Source organism: Podarcis tiliguerta (assembly GCF_965153285.1).
Source record: "Podarcis tiliguerta genome assembly, chromosome: 7".
Classification (NCBI taxonomy): Eukaryota; Metazoa; Chordata; class Lepidosauria; order Squamata; family Lacertidae; genus Podarcis; species Podarcis tiliguerta.
This window is the reverse complement of record NC_139540.1, coordinates 40,399,567-40,419,010: the sequence shown is the minus strand read 5'-3', so window position 1 is coordinate 40,419,010 and position 19,444 is coordinate 40,399,567. Positions and strand designations below refer to the sequence as shown.

General features: G+C 47.2%; 1 protein-coding gene and 1 long non-coding RNA gene across 5 annotated transcripts in view; one reads left to right on the top strand and one right to left on the bottom strand.

The window, feature by feature from the left end:
• The window catches only part of NOL4 (nucleolar protein 4), a 115,150-nt gene extending 95,977 nt beyond the window's left edge, over window positions 1-19,173 (bottom strand). Inside the window, exon 1 of one of the 3 annotated variants that reach the window (XM_083451639.1) lies at window positions 16,798-19,173. In XM_083451639.1, the coding sequence (XP_083307765.1) occupies window positions 16,798-17,076 (279 nt within the window). In that variant the 5' untranslated portion in view covers window positions 17,077-19,173. Of the gene's footprint in view, window positions 1-15,934; window positions 16,048-16,797 lie in introns of those variants that run through there. The other 2 variants (XM_083451638.1, XM_083451641.1) reach the window with 2 other exon arrangements.
• On the top strand, window positions 488-13,663 carry LOC310682658. 2 transcript variants are annotated; one of them, XR_014514074.1, is made up of 3 exons: window positions 488-966; window positions 1,716-1,794; window positions 13,531-13,663. It is a non-coding gene; the product is annotated as an uncharacterized lncRNA (long non-coding RNA). The 2 variants fall into 2 exon arrangements; XR_014514075.1 differs by lacking the exon at window positions 13,531-13,663 and adding an exon at window positions 13,047-13,379.
• Window positions 19,174-19,444: the final 271 nt, after the last annotated feature.

The following is a 19,444-nucleotide window of genomic DNA, read 5'->3' as shown; positions in this document are numbered from 1 at the left end:
CAGCAACCTGCCAGATGCCTAGAAGCCCACAAGCGGTACGTGAAGATGACATGCAATTCCTGCTGTTTGCTCCCAACATCTGGTACTCTGGTACATCATTGCCTCTGAGCACCAAACGTCCATGTCCATACCTGCCTTTCCATGCAGGACTCCACAAGCAGGCTATCCCATGAGGTGATTGTATTGGTGTTTGTGTTTTGCTGGGCATACAGATGTGTGTGAATCACACACGTGTGCAACCAGCACATGGGGCAAGGAACACGTTGGATGGCTCAGTCGGTAGGGCATGAGGCAGTTGATCTCAGGGTCGTGGGTTCGAGCTCCACGTTGGGCAAAAGATTCCTGCATTGCAGGGGGTTGGACTAGATGACGCTCGTGCTCCCTTCCAACCCTACAGTTCTATGATTCATGGACCCACCTCCCCCCCCCTCCCGCAACGATTGTCAGAGCGTTCCGTGCTGCCAAAGCATGCATTGTGACGCAGCACTGATTCTGTCGGCTTGTGTTCTGTTTGTGCCACAATCCTTGGTTGAGTCAATCCAGTTTCAGAGCCATTCTCTGGTTTGGGATGTGTCAACATCACCAGTTCTCGGGGCGGGGAGCACGAGAGAGAAGGGAAAATTGAGGAGGGGGCGACCGCGTGCTGGCCTGTTCTGCTCGGTGTTTGGGGTCGGCACGTGGGCGTGTTTCCCGTCAGCCAGCGCCTGTGGCGGCTCGGCTCCGGCTCGCTCGCTGCCCGTCCAGGTGCCGCTCAGCTGGCTCCTGCAGCTCGCCGACCCAGTCGCCATGGGAACTCGGCGGGCGGAGGGGGAGGGGGCGCGCTCTGCCTTCTGCTGCCGGGCCTGCCCCAGCGCCGCGCGCGCTTCTTCCTGCTCGCCTGGCTTCGGCTCTCCAACCCCTCCCCCCCCCTCTCGCCTCCGCCAATCCGGAGAGGAGCCTCGGAGCCCAGCTATGTGTGTCCTGGAGGTATTTCAGGGTTACTATAGGAACGGGAAGGGAGAGGGAGAGAACGAAGGCGAGGGGGAGAAAGCCCCCCCCCCGGCAGCGCGTGTATACACACACACACCCTGCCACTAACCCTCCCACCCCGATCCTTCCCATCCCGCCCCTTCTGCCAATGCCCCGAGTCAGGTGCCAGGCCATGGCTGCGAAGTCAGGGGGAGGGGAGCAGGCAGCCGGGTCAGCGCCTGTCCTCCGCCATCCTCCTCGCGCCGTCCCAGCCCCAGAGCCTCGCTGCTGCTGCCGCCTTCGCCTGCCCTGCACGCGGCTGGGGACTCCTCCTCGCAGACCCGCTGCCGCGCCACACGCACGCGCGGCGGGAGAGGAGGAGGGGGCGGACTGGGGGGGGCGGTGGCGGAGGGAGGGGGGGTGAGGAGCGTCTGATCTAGGCCCTCCCTCCCTCCCTCTCCGCCCAGGGTGCTTCTGTTCATCGCTCCGGGAAAGATGCTACAGTTGGGCGAGAGGAGCCTGGCAACGCCACGGACCCTGCGGATGCCAGAGCTGCAGCCGGGCTCTGAGGGAAAAGGGAGCGTCGGGCAGGAATGAAGGGCATCGAGGTGGCATTTTGGGTGCGAAGGGGGCAAGGCACACAGTGGCGTCACACAGAGAGACACGCGCACCCGGTGGCATGGGCAGCTTCCCCCACCCCCGCCCTGCTGTATGCCAACTCCCTACAGCCCGATCCTGTGCAGAGTGTTTTTCTTTCTTTCCTGTAGTAAGGCCGGCCAACGGGACTTACTCCCGAGTCAGTGTGCTGCACAGGATCGCAAGCCGGCCCTAATTCCTCGTGGCCAGGTTTGTGTCAATTTGTGCCCCCAAGCGCCACTAAGGCTTGCTTTCGTTCTCGTTCACTCCGCTGCACACTTCATAAAGGAGAGTATTCCACATCTCATTTTTGCCATCGTTTTTTCTTTTGTTTTGCCAAGCCCCCTGGGAGGCTTGCAGTGGGTCAGGCTGGCCTAGGGAAACTACTAGAGCAGCCAAGCACAGCATATGGCCCCCTTCTAAGCTGCCAGCAATAAGCCCTTTGATTCATCCTGTTGTGCATCTCCCCCAAGGTGTATGCTAAGTCAGAGTGTGTGAGATATTTTTCTACATTTTTATTTTAATGTTTTAGGCAAAACAGGTGAGATGTGGGAGACAGGCATTTTTTTGCAAGAGAAATCATAGCGAAATTGGACGTCCAACAAATTATCTGAACTATAGTGTTGAAAGTCCTTTGGGGTTTTTGTTGTTGTTGTTGTTACAGCATATGGTTTACTGACTGAGGGTGGAGAGAAAATTGTCTGCCACTTGCTGAACCAATAGTAGGCAGGCAGATTTCTCTAAAATAATAACCTGATATTAATTTGAAGTGTGTGAGAGTTTGCACACACATGCACATACCACATATTTTAGCCAGCACAGAGATATTGTGGTGTTTTTGACTATAAGATTCAGTTCTTATATAAGACTAGCACCACAGTATAAAAGGCTGCAGTAAACGTATTAGACAAACATAAAAGTCTGGTTTCCAAAGCAGCACTGAAGTCCAAGTATCTATTACTTTATTTCCTCCACCCTTAATTTGCAGAATGAGGAAGCCCTCAGAATTTTTATTTGAATCTTGTTTCTGTTAGAATGTACCCATATTTTTCGCTCTATAAGACGCACCAGACCACAAGACGCACCTAGTTTTTGGAGGGGGAAAACAAGAAGAAAAATATTCTGAATCTCAGAAGCCAGAACAGCAAAAGGGTTCGCTGCGCAGTGAAAGCAGCAATCCCTCTTGCTGTTCTGGCTTCTGGGATAGCTGCGCAGCCTGCATTCGCTCCATAAGACGCACACACATTTCCCCTTACTTTTTAGGAGGGAAAAAGTGAGTCTTATAGAGCAAAAAATACGGTATGCAGATTGTGTATTTATTGAAGGAGGAAAGCACAGTGTCAAGTGCTAATTAAAATTGGGGTTATAGAACTTTTGTTACTGAGCTAAATGTGCCCCTCTTTCCATTTCCACTTGGCCTGTGGCAACTCCTTCACAGCCTTAATTAATATGTCCCCGCTCGGTTTTTGATCTGGTCCCACTCCCATCTCTGTGGGAATATAACTGGAAGACCTGGGCAAGATACAAGACAATAAGTCTTTAGTTTCTAGGGGAGAAATAACAAAAAAATGGGAAATCTGTTCTTTCCTCCAGTCTCTGCAGCGAATATATTATTGGAGTTGTTCCACACAGTCCCTAATCAAGCTGGTGCAGATGAAGGAGGAGGGAAGGATTACTTATGTGTGCCTGTATGAACAATTTCAGAAGGATAATTTGAGAAAAGTCATTTGTGTCATTCCTTGTGCTGTTGCCTGGTAGTCCAAAGAGTAGATCTGAGATGTCAGCACTATCATTGCAAGGGGCACAGTCTAAACTGTGGATTGTTGGCCAATATGACACTAATCTCTATGTGTTGGGTGGGGGTGGGTAGATAAGACTTCTCACATTTCCCAGGCATACAATCTGCAGTGCAGAGAGCTGCCATCTTGATGCCACATCCAATACTGTTTTCAACTAACCGCAGTTTGTTGCTTCATCCAGATTCAGACAAACTATGGTTAGTTATAATTAGGGCTTGTCGAAACAAACATACATCAAACAGTGGCTGATGATGAAAACTACCCACACTTCCTGGTTGAGACAAAATGGCAAACTGGTTGGTTGAAAATGGAGGTGGCTGCTTCTGATTTCCTTCTTACTGCCCCAGCAGCACCAGCACAGAGCACCAGAGGAGGAGAGGGGATCAAGTCTATGCATATTAACTCTGATTTAATATAGGGGGCAGGGAGCCTGTGGTCCTCCAGATGTTATTGGACTCCAACTCCAATCATCCCTACTGCCCATGCTGACTGAGGCTCATGGGAGTTGGAATCCAACAATGCTTGGAGGTTCCGCAGGTTCCTGAACCCTAGATTACCATTACATCCAGACCAGACAATTAATTAATTAATTAATTAATTTTATATTCTGCCCTTTATCTGAAGAACTCAGGGCAGTTCAGAAGATTGAAAAAAAAATACAGGATAGAAGCACAAAATAAATAAAGAATAACCCCGCCTCCCACAAAGACATTTAAAAGGCCGTAGAATATTAGAATAATAGTCAGCCAAAGGCCTGGTTGAAGAGAAACATTTCTGCACGGTTTCTAAAGATGTATTATGAAAGTGCCAGACAAGCCCCCCTTGGGAGAGCATTTCACAAACAGGGAGCCACTGCAGAAAAGGCCTGTTCTTGTGTGGCCACCCTCCAGACCTGTCATGGAGGAAGAAGGACCTCATATGATGATCACGGAGTCCAGGTTGGTTTATATGGCGAGAGACAGTTCTTGAGCTATTGTGATCCTGAGCACTATGCTAGCTTTGCCTGACTCCTAAATTTGATGAGGAAGCATTTGATCTTGCCTCAATCCATGTAAATGCCTACACTGGTGGGTTATGTTTGGGATTAAATATTTTGCTTCATTCAAGATTCCGCTTTGGGATCAGCATGTCTATGATTTGATCAGAATAGTTATTTCTTTATTCAGTATTTGGTTTTTTGAATTTCAGTGGTGCCCTGTGTGAGGCCAAAATTTGGTGCCCTCTCGCCTCTCACCTTCTGTTTGGCTCAATTCACCATGTCATAATTTTGATGCCTTGTGGCACCCACTACGCTCAACACCCAGTGTGGCGGAACCCTAAATCCGCCTGGTATACACAGCATATCTCTTGCTTTGCTTTCATCTGTTGGCAAAGAGGTTTGCAGGTTTTTGAAGCACTATAAAAAACATGAATACCCAGCTTGATCAGAATAAAACAAATTGTCTACATACTATGAACAATCATGGCTCTGTCCTACCACTTTTAGCTCCCTCTCTTCTCATCCTCACTATTCTCTGGCCCCAGCCTTCAATAATAACCCAGAAATAAAATAATTTGATTACTCTGCTACAGTTTTCTTAAGTCATGTAAAGTTTTGCTAAGAGAAAGATGAAATACTGCTACAGATTGCTGTGGGCGGACTGGACCTTATGGGATCATATGATAAGTGGTGCTTTTTATTTTACTGTATTCTAGATTTTTAAAAAAAGCCCCTCATAGAAAGTTTAGGTTACATCTCGTTTGTTGCAACTTAATATGCCCCCCCCCCCCGGCAATGATTTAACAATTAGCATTCAGCTAGCACTATTGAAAGACTGGTCTTACTGCCTGTTGATTTGTATCCTGGCATTTGCTTTGTATTAAGGAACAACTATTATATACTGCGTGTGCACATGTATGATAATATATGTAACACCCTTTGTCTTAGAGTAGGCTCATTGAAATCATTAGGACTGACTTCTGAGTTGGTATGGTTTGGACTACATTGTCTGAAGCTAAAGGCAGAAGAGATGTGAACCTATAGACATTTGCAGATAAGGCTTTTGTTTGCAACATCTATTGGGTCCATTCACTATTCATTCTCTCACTCACAAACCATTTCACACTTTTCACACACTCCATTCATGTCCCACTCTGTCTAATCTATAGCATCCACACATTTGGTTGAGTATCATTGTGTTGGGGCTGTCTCCAGCCTTCTCTGACCCCTTTCCACCAACACTTCCATCTGCTTCTAAACTTAGCGAGAAGTTGTAATGTTCACAAGCATTTTATATAGCATTTAAGTAGCTGAACTAATTTCTAGGAAGATCTTGTTTCAGTATGCTGAAGCTAGAACTCTTAACAGCCAGTAGCTGTGCAGGGCTCAGTGTCTTTGGGCTATGACCCCAGGCTTTTCTTTGGTCATGTATTCCTGATTCATAGTCATGTTCTATGATTTAGATTTAATATGTCTCTCTTAATGCGAAGCAAATTATGCAAAATTTTGTTTTGATGTCCCAAATAGATATTCTTATTCTGCAATGGCAGACACATTTTATTACTAACTTCCAAACATTAAGCACCTAAATCCACAGTAATAACAGTTAAATGCAGTGATAGATAGATGGCAGGAGGCCCATTTGTGTTTATATTGATTTTTTTTCTTGACTTTTTAAACATCAGTTCATTCCCAGTAATCACTGCAATGCTCCTGTACCGTAGGTCTCATAATCTAGTCGTGAGGATGAAGGACTACTATTTTCCAACCAGTCAAATTCAGTTGAGTTAAAGTGAATCAAGGGCATGCAGTTCTCAGCTCATTCTCTTAACTGCTGTGCTACTGCATGGGTGTATTGAGGACGAAGAAGGACTTTATTCAAGTTGTAAAAGCTCTTTCTGAAATTTCAACATTTATTTCTGTCCCCACTAGCTTACAGGGCTTGTCCTGCTATTTGGCAAAGTGAGGGAACTGCCTCAGGTGGTATGTGCTGGGAGGCAGTTGTGCCCCTCAGCTCTTCCTCCTGAGCTCCCTGACCATACCCTCCTGTTGGGAGAAGAGAGATGTGTGTGTCATGCCTCTTGCCCTCCACCTTTACCCTGCTGATCTCCCTCAGGAGCAGTGCAATGCTCCATTACTAATACTGAAGTAAGATTTACTGCTATATGTGGCACAGATGCATGTGTGTGCCATTTTGTCCTTTGCCTCAGGTAGCATAATATCTTGGGCCAGCCTTGATAGCTTGCTTTTAATCTTACAGTGGTACCTTGCAAGACAAATGCCTCGGAAGACGAAAAACTCGCAAGACGAAAGAGTTTTTCGTTTTCTGAGTTGCTTCGCAAGACGGATTTCCCTATGGGCTTGCTTCACAAGATGAAACGTCTTGCGCCTTTTTTAAAAAACTGCCAATGCATTCCTATGGGAAACCGTCAATACACAGTGGTGCTTCGCAAGACGAAAAAACTCGCAGAACGAATTAATTTCGTCTTGCGAGGCACCACTGTATTTATTTATTTATTTATTTAGTCAGTCAGCTTATCTTGTCACAGGTAACCCAAAGCAACTTACAACCAGACAATAAACCCCACATAGATACATTAAAACAAAGAGGAAAAAGAAATACATATAAAATAGCCCACTCACTTCTAAAAGGCCACAGGTTACGGAGGAAAATTTTTGCCTGGCACCTAAAGATGTATGTGGCGCCAACCTTCACAGCACTGCATTAGCACACAGAGTGGGAGCCCATTGAAAACTTGAATATTTTAGCCATATTCTGGCATTCACCACTCCAGTGTTGAACAGCATGTGAACAAGGAATAGGTCTGCATCAAGTAGCCCTTTCTGTGATGTGGCATGCATCTAGGTTGCAGATTCCTCTCACCATAGACATTTATACCAGAAGTGGGGAACCTCCAGTCTCTGGGCCAAATTGGACCTGATACAGACCCCAGTTTGACAATGAGGCCTTTTCCTCCAAACCACAGCCATCTCTCTCATGTCTGACATAATTTGTGATATCAGGTGTGAGGCAGGTAGACATATGTCTTCCATGGAAAAACTGGGAACCTTGAAGTGTGTTCTAATTGTTTCTTGGCAAGCAAGCCTTGCTGTCAGCACTGATCAATGGTGACACCAACCGTAGTTGAGATTTGCTGTGCTATGGAGTTCCTGGCTGGGAACACAAGTCCCAAATCCCTGGGACCCTGGGTGCCCTAGCACCCACAAAATTCCCCATGAAGGGGCCAGGCACCCACAATTTTTGGTGCCAGGGCCATGTATGCTGCATGGCTCCCACACCCTGGGCACCTACAGTTGCAGGGCCAAGGTGGCACTTCTGCTGTAGTGCAGCCAGTCCCTGTGCAAAATGACCTTGCAGCACATATGGATTTTATTCATGAGCCACCTTGACTTTGTTTTCAAACCCTGTAAAACCAATGCCAGTCAGCGTAGACAATACTGGCTAGATGTTCCTTTGGTCTACCTTGGTATAAGGCAGCTTCCTACATTCCTAACAGTGAGGAGGGAAATTGGCACTCTGCAGCAAGTAGGTGAAGCAGTGGTGGACGCAGATGGAATCCTTCCCCTGGTAGTGTTGCTGCTCCAATTGAGCCCAGCAAACACCAGTTTTAGAAAAGGAGCCCTTCAACAGTGCTCAAGGGCTGTAGTGTGGAATCGACCCTAAAAAGAGAGCTACAAAACTCATTCAAAATTCCAGGAACCAGCATAATATTTTAGAAACTCAGCCTCAAGTTTTAAGAAAGAGTCCTGCAAAAACCAAGTAAGTATTCCAACATTCTTGTACTATCATCACTTTTCTAGGTACCCAGGCACCTGGATTTCCTACCTCACCTCCACCTACAGGAGAAGTGGCTACATTGCTACCTTCTAACTTGATGGTCAAAAATTGAGTGTGGCCACCTCACAGTTGACATGCCATACATACCCCCACACACATTTTGCATATACATCATATAAACAGCAGAGCAAGCATGCATAGAATTATAGAATTGTAGAGTTGGAAGGAACCATGAAGTTCATCTAGTCCAACCCCCTGCAGTGCAGGAATCTCTTGCCCAACATGGGGTTCAAACCCATGAACCTGAGATTAAGAGTCTCATGCTCTACCAACTGAGCTATCCCAGCAGGACATGCATATTGCATACATACTAGGGAACACACATGTACAATGGATGGATCTGGTGAGCAGGGAGGGAGAGATCTGTATCCCAATCTCTCTCAAGCCCTTCAGAAAGGGCTTGCTGAATGCTGCAGAGGGGCTCCACAATGAGGAAGCAGCAGAAAATCAGATGGTGGAGGTCAGGGGTGGGGGCCTGTCATTGCTATCACCACCAAATTGTGAAGCGGGGAGTGAAAAAAGCCTCTGGGGGCCATAAGTTAGTCATTCCTGGCTAGAGTATCACTAAACTTCTGTAAACACTCTTTGATGGTGATCTAGAACAAGTGATTTGTGAATAATAGTTTGTGGATGTTCTGTAGAATACATTAAATATTGGCTTTCTTTGGTGGCAGTATGTAGAAAAGCATGGGTGGAGAGAGAATAAATATTTGGGTCAGTAAGTCAATGAGCAGAATTAACATGACCACAGAGAACAGGACCCATAAGAACTCACAGTTGCACAGTTGATTGCACAACTTTTTGCACTGACAGAACACTAGTTCACAGTTTGTGTAGAAGAGATAAAACTCCACACTCCCTCTCCCTTGAGCAATAGGAATACTGGTTTTGATAAAGTTCCTTTCATTTGGAAGAGTAACCACTGTAGATGTGTGGTGTTCTTGCACAAATCTGCTTATTTTAACAAATCTGCTTTATTTTTACAAGTATGGGGTATGGGGGAAAGAATACAAGGAGAAGGAAAAAAGATAAACCAAAGCACGGAGATGAATAATTTCACTAGTTTGTTCTGGTGAGGATGTCATCAGCAGTGCAGGACCCCTGTCTCTAGGCTGTTTTCCTTCTGCTTTTTCACTGGTCACCAACTTGTTGCTCACTCAAGCCATATTTTCTGCTTAGGCCTGTGCCCCTTGCGAAGAAAAGTGTGGTGAGTGATCCTAGGAATGCCACTGCCTTATTTTTCGGTGAGAAAGTGAAAGGGAATCCTGGAATAGTAAGGACTGTCTCTGTCTACAGGGGAGATAACAGGAACTGGTGGTTTATGGTGCTTTCAGTGTGGAGCATGTCCCTACACACAGCTGAGCCAAAGTGAAAGGAAGCTCTCTTCCAAAGTGATAACAATTGCATGGGCCATAATGTTGGTGGCATGCCCACTAGCCTTATCCCTGTAGCATTAGTGGCCTGGCCGCATTGCTTGTCCACACACTAAAGCTGAAAGTCTGAAGTAGGGAGCCTGATGTGCATGTGTAGCCTTCCCATGTGATTTAGAAGCCCATGCAATCAGTGGCGTAGCGTGGGGGGTGCAGGGGGGGCCGGCCGCACCGGGCGCAACATCTGGGGGTTAGGGTTAGGGGGCGCAAATCCACGGGTTAGGGGGCGCAAATTACTTGCCTTGCCCCGGGTGCTGACAACCCACGCTACGCCACTGCATGCAATCAAGGTTCTAAATAATGCAGAGAATCTACATGCACATAGCTGAATTGACTTCAGTCCCAACACATGGACATCAGCAGGACCAGGCCATTGAGGATGTGTTGAGGGGGCAAGCCAAGTGAGTGTGATCCTGTTTCCCCCTTGACTGTAATCATGTGAGGGCTTGAACATTTGAAGAGGGTTTCACAGGGTGTGCATTCAGATATCTATCATCTTCCTTGCCTCCCTCCATGGCAACAGCAATTCTTCTCTCATGTGAATGGAGGCAGAAGGAATGAGCTGAGCCACAAGGATCAGCTCTGCCTCCTGCAAGGGAAGTATAGCTCTACCTTTTCCACCCCTCACTTCCCAACATTTCATCACACTTCTAACCAAAGACAGGAGCAGCTTGATTCTCAAAGTCTGGGATTACTGGAATCACTGGAGACAGGGGTTTGTGATTGATGGGAAATTCCAAAAGGGCACTGAGAGCAGATTAGCTGAGAGAACCCAGTAGCAGTATAACCACAGCCCTGCCTCTATTACTTCCCCTCCCTTTGCTGGTCACTACACTGGAGACCCAGAGCCACTGAGTGTCTCAAGTATAGTGACACTGTTATACAGAAGTCGTGAAGCTTTTCTTTGATGGTGATTTGCACATTGAAATATATATACTAGTAAAGTGCTTTTTATTAAGAACATAAGAAGAGTCTGGCTGCTGGACCAGGCTAAAGGCCCATCTAGTCCATCCTATTCTCGCAATGGCCAACTAGATGCTTATGGGAAGCCTGGATTCAAGTGCAGCTAGTATTCAGTGACATACTAGGTGGTACTCAACCAAGTTTTGCTCAGAGTACTCCCATTTAAATTAATAGGGCTAATTTAGTCATGTTCATTAATTTCAATAGGCCTGCTTTGAGTAAAACTTAGCTGAATAAATACCAACCCCAATGTGTGTGGGTGGGTGTAAATAAATACACATGTAAATAAAAACACATGTAAAAATGCATATAGATAAAAAGAAAAAAAAATATACACACGCATGCACACTTCTGTTCTGCATGCCAGTCATTTAATGGCTAAATGCAACATACACATTCTTCATGAGGTAAATGTATTGTGTTTTCTGTCCAGGCCCCCTTAAGCTCTAAGTTCAGTGGCAAATATTGACTGTATTGCCACATCCTCATATTGATTTGTACTTTGACCATTCCTACCCACTTTCACTTTCACTGCTAATTTTGAACCTTCGAAGAGGAATTTAGTATATACATGTATTTACAAAAGTCTGTCCTTGTTTTCTAACATTCTTTGGAAAGCTACATCCTATTGCAATTACCATATTTTTTTTAAAGTACTGCCAGAGATAGTTTTGTGGCTATAATTTAACCATGTAATGAAGGATTTTTCTTATTTGTGAAAATCTACTTTAAAAATTACCAGTTAATAAGCCATGTCAATCTTTAGAAGAGTTTTACATAACTGAACAAGTTTGGCATAAAGATGAGGTATGAAGCATAGCCAAAGTGAAAATATTATTCCATGGAATTTTAAGATAAAAGTATAACTTTTATATGGAGGGTGTGCAGAACACAGAGTAGCTATATCCTAATGCTTTAACTTTTTTAGTTAACAAGTGGCACATAGATACATTTTACTCTTGTCATGAGGATTTATTATTCTAATGCACATTAGAGATTAAGAACCCAGAAACAGAGAGTGGTAATTATTAGGAAGTTGCCTTGTACACTGATAGCAGCTTTCTAGGGATTCAGACTGGAGTCTTTCCCATCCCTGACAGGATATGCCAGAAATTGACCTGGAACTCTGCCTCTGTTCTACTACTGATCTATTGTTGAAAAATAATAGGAACCCCAAGATGCATATTTACAAACCTTCAATAACATTCCCACAATTGTATTGTTGTGCTGACACTTGTGGCATGTTAAAGTTCTGCATGTTAATAGTTTTCTTTATAAGTATTTCACAAACTTCTTTGCTCTTTACAGTTATCACTGCAAGTTAAAGGGGAGAGTTTATAATAAAGATACATTTTTTTAAAAGGAGCATGGCTAGCAGTCCAATTCTATGCATTTGTGCAGATGGTGTGTCTGCAATAGCATTCATAATATCACCACAACTCTTGTGTAGTTGTACTGGCATAATTTTTGACACCCCACATCTTAAGCAGTTACAAACTGGACTACTGAATCATATGCAACTTAATTTCCTTTTAAAGTGCAATTTAAACTCCAACAACTTTTATGCTAGGGTAACCAAAATATTGGTCTGCGGAATCCATTAATTAGACCTTCACCAGCACACACTTCTGAACTAGTGGCATAACATCCACATAGTTACTTACACAAAAGATAGCAGGATACAAATATTTCTCTCAAATAGGGATCAAGAGGACTGTCTGCTTTCATATAGTATTTCACCTGGCCCTCATTCCTTATCCTGACCTGCTGATTTGTGGCCCCACCCCTAACTAATTCACAAATGTTTGAACTCTAGCAGGCATGGCCAAACTTGGCCCTCCAGCTGTTTTGGGACTACAATCCCCATCATCCCTGACCACAGGTGGTGGGAGTTGTAGTCCCAAAACAGCTGGAGGGCCAAGTTTGGCCATGCCTGCTCTAGACCATAGACCTGAATTCACATCCTTGGCACATCATTCTGTACACATGAGAACATTTGATTTCAAGCCGGATACTATAATTTGTACCATTACCACATAATATTACTGATGTTTTTCATTCTTTCCAATTTTATTTTCAAACATAAATACTAATTTAGTCAGAAATCTCATAGAAGCGGTTCATAAAATTATCTGTAGAATTTCAGTCACCAGTCACACTAAGGATAGTGTTATGTGTTGCTAAGTGACTGTATCAAGTATAAAAACTTTAAACTAATTATTGTCAGCCATTTGGCATATTTCTCTGTCTTATGCTTTCAAGTAAAGCCTCTTGATTAGGCATCATTTCACTGTTCTCATAAACTGCAGTTTGGGCTTCATGAAAGAGAGCAGATGACAAAAGAACAACAGTGGGAAGAGTTAGCAGAGGTACAGTATATTATTCATTGAGCTGCACATATAAATACTCCACTGTGTGTTGTCCCACTGTAGACCTAAAATGGCCGTATTGCAGGATGTTGTTGCCTGGTGACCAAGAGTGCATCTCCTACACCACAGAGGGATGTGAAAACAGGGAGACTGATTTGCTCCTTTTGCTCTCCAGAAGACTGAGACACTGAAATAAATTAAATCAGCATTCAACAAGCTAAATATTCCCTTTCTCTGCATGCTGTTTAAACTGAATGAGGCCCTGGGAGCCTGAGGTGTTCACCAAAATGCAACAGCAAACTAGATATAATATATGTTCAGGCCTTTGTATTTCATTCGCTGTCCATGCCATTTAATAAACAGATAAGGGCATTGCTACTGTAAGCCTGCAAGTTATTCTTGCTTCAGTGAAGTCTGTGTTGCTTGTCTGGTCTGTTCCGGTGCAAACTCCCACCTGCTATCAGTCTCTCTTTCTTTCATTAAAATCAAGTAGTTAATTAGCCCCAGCCTGTCCTCTCCCCTTCTCTCTTTCCCTTTAATGCAGCAGTAATGATGTCTAATTACCAGCAGCAGTGGATTACAGAACCTTCAGGAGCAAATCTCTTTGCCTGACAGCAAAGCTGAGCAACAAACCTTAAAGCTTCAAGGAGAGAATAATTCTGGACAATGAAGGTGGTTTGCATATTAATTTTTCATCAAGCCAATTGCTTTGATGTTTAAAATGTTATTTTGTGCATCTGTTATTTCTGTACTGACCAGAATTATCAATAGTTTTTGATTTTTTTAAATGAAATACTATACACTACAATGACTTTTCTGGTAGTGGGGAAAGTTTTTTGATTATATAGTATGGAAGTTACTGTCTCTGTGCACTGTAGCAGCAGATATATATGTGACAACATTGTCAAGTGTATGCAGCAATCAGACAGAAGAGTTAACAAGGAGTGATAGTATGTGATTAAACTCTTCTAAGGCCACTGGATATATTGGGATGAATGAGATGCTACGAAACAGAGTGAAGCTTCTGTCCATGGTGCCAGTGAGTAAACTTGAATGACTTCACATAAATGTTAATAGCAAAGTGAAACTGAAAACACTTCCAAAGTCAACCATTGATATGTATCCAGCTCCAGCATGCCCAGTGCTTCAAATGGAGTAAGATGCTATCCCACGTCTTTTCAGGCTGCCTCCAAACCACCTCATTTCTTCCAATGGATGTTATTGAGTCTGGCATAATTTGGAATGAAACCATTCCACTTCACTTCACTTCCACTTTGAGCACTGAGTGCACATTAGAAAAAAATCTGAAGTTGTCCTTAAACAATTGATGCATCCTTGTGAATGGGGATATGAAGTTTGAGGTGATCATGATTCAGTAACATCTGTGCATGCTGTTTGAAATTTCTGTTATGGAGCAGATTTAGGAAACTAAATATTTGCATGGACTCAAGATTGAATATTTTACCAATGCAAGGAATGCTGTTAGATTTGAATAATAGAATTGTGGAGTTGGAAGGAACTCTGAGGGTCATCTAGCCCAACCCCCCGCAATGCACGAATCTTGCCCACAGCTGTCCTTGGGTGGGTTCAAACCACCAACCTTCTGGTTAACAGCCAGACACACTGTCCCATTGTGCCACTGATAATACAGAGTAGTGTGTACTGGGCACAGTCCAGTGCACAGACATGCATGGGCATATACCAACCTGCATTGGATTTGGGTCATTTAATGTAATATAAAAAGTTGATGGGCCTTTTTATAGTTTTGTTCCCCCATTACTGCACTGTTGTAGAGGTGATCATTTCCAACATTGTTGCTGCAAACCTACACACCCTTACCTGGGAGAAAGTTTCACTGAACTCTTGAGTAAAGGATTGAGTATAGGATTATTCTGTGCTTTTCTGAGTCAAGCAGACAAATGCTTAGGTGAAACTATGTTTAGTAGGTGAGTATATCAAGATAAATTATGGGCATCAAATTGTGAGAGAAGCATGAGCCAAAAGAGTGGGGATATGCAAAACCCTTTAGAAACAGCACAAATATGGACTTAGTGAATGCAGATGTATGTCATTTATACAGTGCAATCCTATATATGCCTACTCAGAAGTAAACTCTGTTGAATTCAGTGGTACTTACTCCCAGACAAGTGTGCATAGGAATACAGCCATAAAGTCCCAGAATAGTGCTTTATCTTTACAAGAAAACTAATTTTTCTAAGGCTATTCATAAATTCCATCTTCCTTCAAACATGAGTTTACCTGTAGCTTTCCAAGAAAGATGCTATGAGACATAAAGGATGCTTCCCGCAACGCTATTCCAGTTAATCAGCATTAATTGAATTAATCAGCATAGATACGAAAGTATATTAGTTGAGCTTTTCTTGAAATTTGGTTATACTTTATTTTTATGGGATTAGGTACTTGAACCATAGTAAATAGTTTGGATACAGGTTTATAGTGGATAAAATCCACTTTTGAAATAAATGGATTTATGCAGGAGTGCTCGGTGGAGTGTCCCAAAGGTACAAAACTTTTACAAAGTAATCCCAATAGGTAGCTGAAATCCTGAAACCATAAAATAATAAACACTGTATAAATTATTTCCCATTACTTTAAGACATTTAGTATTATTTCATACTTATTTCATTAACCATGGTCACTGGCATACAAATACTGTATCTTGATTTGCTGCTGGTGAATAAAAAAGCACATGGAATCCTAGCATTCTACAGCCACATCTTAAATACATTCTACAAAATCTTTCACTGAGTCAAAAAAAAAAAAAAAAGCCAGGACACTTTTTCTTAGTCCAACAACAGAAATTTGTTTCATCAACTCCGAATGCCAAAGGTAAGGTTTTTGCTATTGCACACACTTCCACAAACCAGAGTAAAAGGCAAAGCTTGGAAATCAAGAAAAACTAAAGGAAGGAGAGGAGAATGCAAACCTACTTGTAACCAACAGTTCCCATCTTCTGAACCAAGAAATTCTGTTGCTCCTGCCGCCACCACTACCACCACAACCCAGCATAATAGCACTTCTGCTGTGAGATCTGCAGCTAGCTTTTCAGCCTCCAACCTCTGGAAGGCTCACAATACTTCTGGGCTGGCATCAAGTGAGACTTGAACAAGCGGGGAGGGCGGGGGGGGGGGAGAGAGACCAACCAATTCCCCCATTTGGTCATGTGCAAAAGCCTACAGCTCTTTTGTTGATTCCCCCCTGCCCTCTGCTTTCTGCAGTGAGCCGAGCACATCTCCCCGATGCTCAGAGGGATATGGGCTAACAATGAAGGGTGAAAACACAAGCTGCTATCCCGGGGAAAGCCCCAAGCCAAGGGCCGCCCCGCTTTGTGCCAAGAAGGACCCGCGGTGCTTTCTCGCTCGGAACTCGTCTCAGATGGGGAGCGCGGAGGCGTAGGACACGCCGCCGCCCCCAGCAGCCCCCACCCCCACGGCGCCTCCCCCCCCCCTCAGCCCCGGGAGGCGAAGGAAAGAGGCCGGCCCCCAACAACGACTGAAAGGGGATCATGGCAAGGGGAAGGCAGGAGGGCGATCGCGCTCAGGGTGTGCTTGGTGCGTTGGCCGCGCAGGGAAAGAAGGGAAGGGAGGCGCACAAAGCCCAGAGCCGTGCAGAAGGTGCCAGGCAAAGGCAGCGCTGGCTGGAGATTGGGGGGCGGGGGGAGGAGGAGGGGGCGGAAGGAGGCGAGCAGCCAGAGCCCACGGGTGGCCGCGATGGGGCGGCAGCTGCTGCTGCTGCTCGCCACTCTCCCTCCCCAGTGCGGCTCCCAAACAAGGCAGGCAATTTCTCGACTCACCGTGGTCTTGACCGGCACGTAGAGCACTTGCTTCCCTCCGCCGCCGCCACCAGCGCCAGCCCCGCTGACCTCGTCCGGATGGCCGAGCTGGAAGCCTTTGGATTTGACCCAGAATTTGAATTTGGCGTTATCCGTGGAGCTGCTCTCGGAGCCGTTCAGCAGCTGGACAATCCGCTCGTATTTCTTGCGGGTCACCGTCTTGGTTTTGCCCGAGTCCCCGTAAGTCCGGAGGCACCAGTCCTGGAACTGGCGGTACATGTCCCGGTCGCCGCTCTCCATCGTCCCCGGGCGAGACACACACCCCCAAAGCGGACCGGGGCACCTGTTCACCCCGGGCTCATGGAGGAGGAAGATGCAACCAGGAGGAGGAGGTCCCGCGACAATCACACCCTAGAGAGGGCTGAGGGGTGGGGGTGGCTGGGGTGTGTGCGTGTGTGTCTGCTGGGGGGGGTCTTCTCCCCCCTTTCTTTGCTGGAGGAGCGATCGGGGTGGATGAGGGGTTGGGCGATCAATTCCAGAGTGGCTCAGCAGTCCTGATCATTTTTCAACTTGATCATCCCAACCGCCACCCCTCCTCCCCACATCCACCAGGCGACCAGGTCTTGCTTCCTCTTGCTTCCCCAGTACGTGATCCGTCCCTTTAATCTTGTGGCCGGCAGGACTATCCCAGCGTCTCCAGCAGCGCCTCTCCCCCCACCCCCGAGGGTTGCGCCTTTATGGCCCCGAAGACATGGACCCTAGCTCCGCGAAGAAAAAAGGAAAGGGAGAGCGAAAGGACAGATCATGGAGTCGGATTCTTCTCTCCCGGGCATCCGCTTCAGCCTGGATGGTGCAGGTTGGAGGGAGGGGGGGCAGAGAGAAAAGCCCACCCTCCACCCCAGCCAGCCAACCCTGGGCTGCCTTCCTGTGTCTGTCCGGGAGGACCCTGCTTCTCCCACAAGCAGCCTCTCCACGCAGGATGGAGGAAAACGCTGAAGGGCAAACGGGTCTCTCTTCTTCTCTTCTCCTTTATTCCATCTTAGGGCTCCATGCTTTGGGTGGGAAGCTGTTGGTGGGATAGAAAGTTCTTTCCTGCCTAACAAATCCAGGGTGCATCACCGAGAGAAATCTTGACAGATCATCCTCGCAGGCTTTATTTAGCTATTTTTTGGGGGGTGGGGAAATCCCACTAAACCGAGTAAAAGAATAATTATGATGATAACCGCGACCCTTTTGAAGGTACAAAAATTAGGCTTGGGACCAAAGGAGGGCGAGCTGAGTTCTGGGAGGATGTTGGCCGGCGGATGGCGGCCGTCGGTGGGGCTGCGCATGTAAAAACGGTTTTTCGCCCATTTAGCGACTCGTCCAGCCGAAGGTATCTGGTGGTCTCCCCCGGCTGCGAGGCGTTCGAGGAAGTTTGGCGTCCGGATGCTTGATGGAGAACCAGCGCCGCCCGTTTCGTCGCCGCCGCCGCCGCCTGCTTCCCTCCCTGCTCGGAGCAGCCTCGATTATTGTCCCTGCCTTGGCCCCAGTTTCCGTTACCCCTTGAAACCCTCGCCGCCTGTGGGCCGCGCCGCCGAGCCCCCTCTCCTCCTCGGGAGCCCCGTTGCCAGCGCCTCGCGACGACGACCCTCCGAGCTGGCGAAGGCAGGCGGCAGCTGCTCCATCCGACACCTATTCGCCGCCCGGGAAAGGGAGTTCCCCTCCTCCGCCTCCTCCTCCTCCTCTCCGCCGCGCGAGCCCAGACACACTCCCACTCTGTCTCTCTGCGCGCGTCTTCTCTCTCATGGCTCCCGGACCCGTCCAGTCCTGGCTCCTCTCTCTCTCTCTCTCTGGTCACCTCACACGCCAATCCCAGCTCCTTCTCTCAGACCCTCCTATGGCTCGTTGCCGTGGGGGGTGAGGGGAAGGCACCGAACGGCTCTCCCTCCCCTCTCCACGGCTCTCCCTCCATCCGAAAGGCGCCGTGAGGTAAATGAATGGGCCGCCTGGCACCTTGCGCGCGCGCCGCGCCTCAGCCTTGTCCCAGGCAGGCACTTGCGAAATGGACAGTGCCCGCCTGCCTCTCCCGCCTCCTCCTCCTCCTCCCCCCTCCTCCCCCCACCCCGCTCGCTCCCTCAGTCTCTCTCTCTCGCTCTCTGCCTCCCCCGCCTCCCTCTCTGCCAGCCGCTCTCTCTGCTCAGCGGCTCTACTGGAAGGTCTCGCGGCGCAGGAACCGGGACTGACAGCCGGCAGCGCGAGCCGAGCGCGAGCAAAAGCTCCTAGCCAAAGCCCTTCTCTCCCGCGTCGGCTCCCCGCCTCCCCTCCCCGCTCCTTGGCCGCCCTCCGCTGATTGGCCAGCGGGACAAAAGTTTCTGTGGAGACGGCGGAGCGGCGACGTGACGGACAGAATTGTCCCATTTAGGGATGCCGGGCTCGCGCATGCTGCGGGCGGGCGGCGGCAGGTTGGAGAGCGCCGCGCAGGCGGGCGGGGCTGGCCCGAGCGGCGGGCGGCAAGGTGGCGCAGGGGAGCCGGCGGAAGGAGGAGGAGGAGGAGGCCGCTCCACCACCCTCCCCGCCACAGCCAGGTGGGGGGAAGGGGGAGGGGCGTGCGAGGGGAGCGTTTCCATGGAGATTTCTCCTGGTCTAGCCTAGCTTAGCCTCCCTTTCTCTCTCTCCCCTAAGTCCC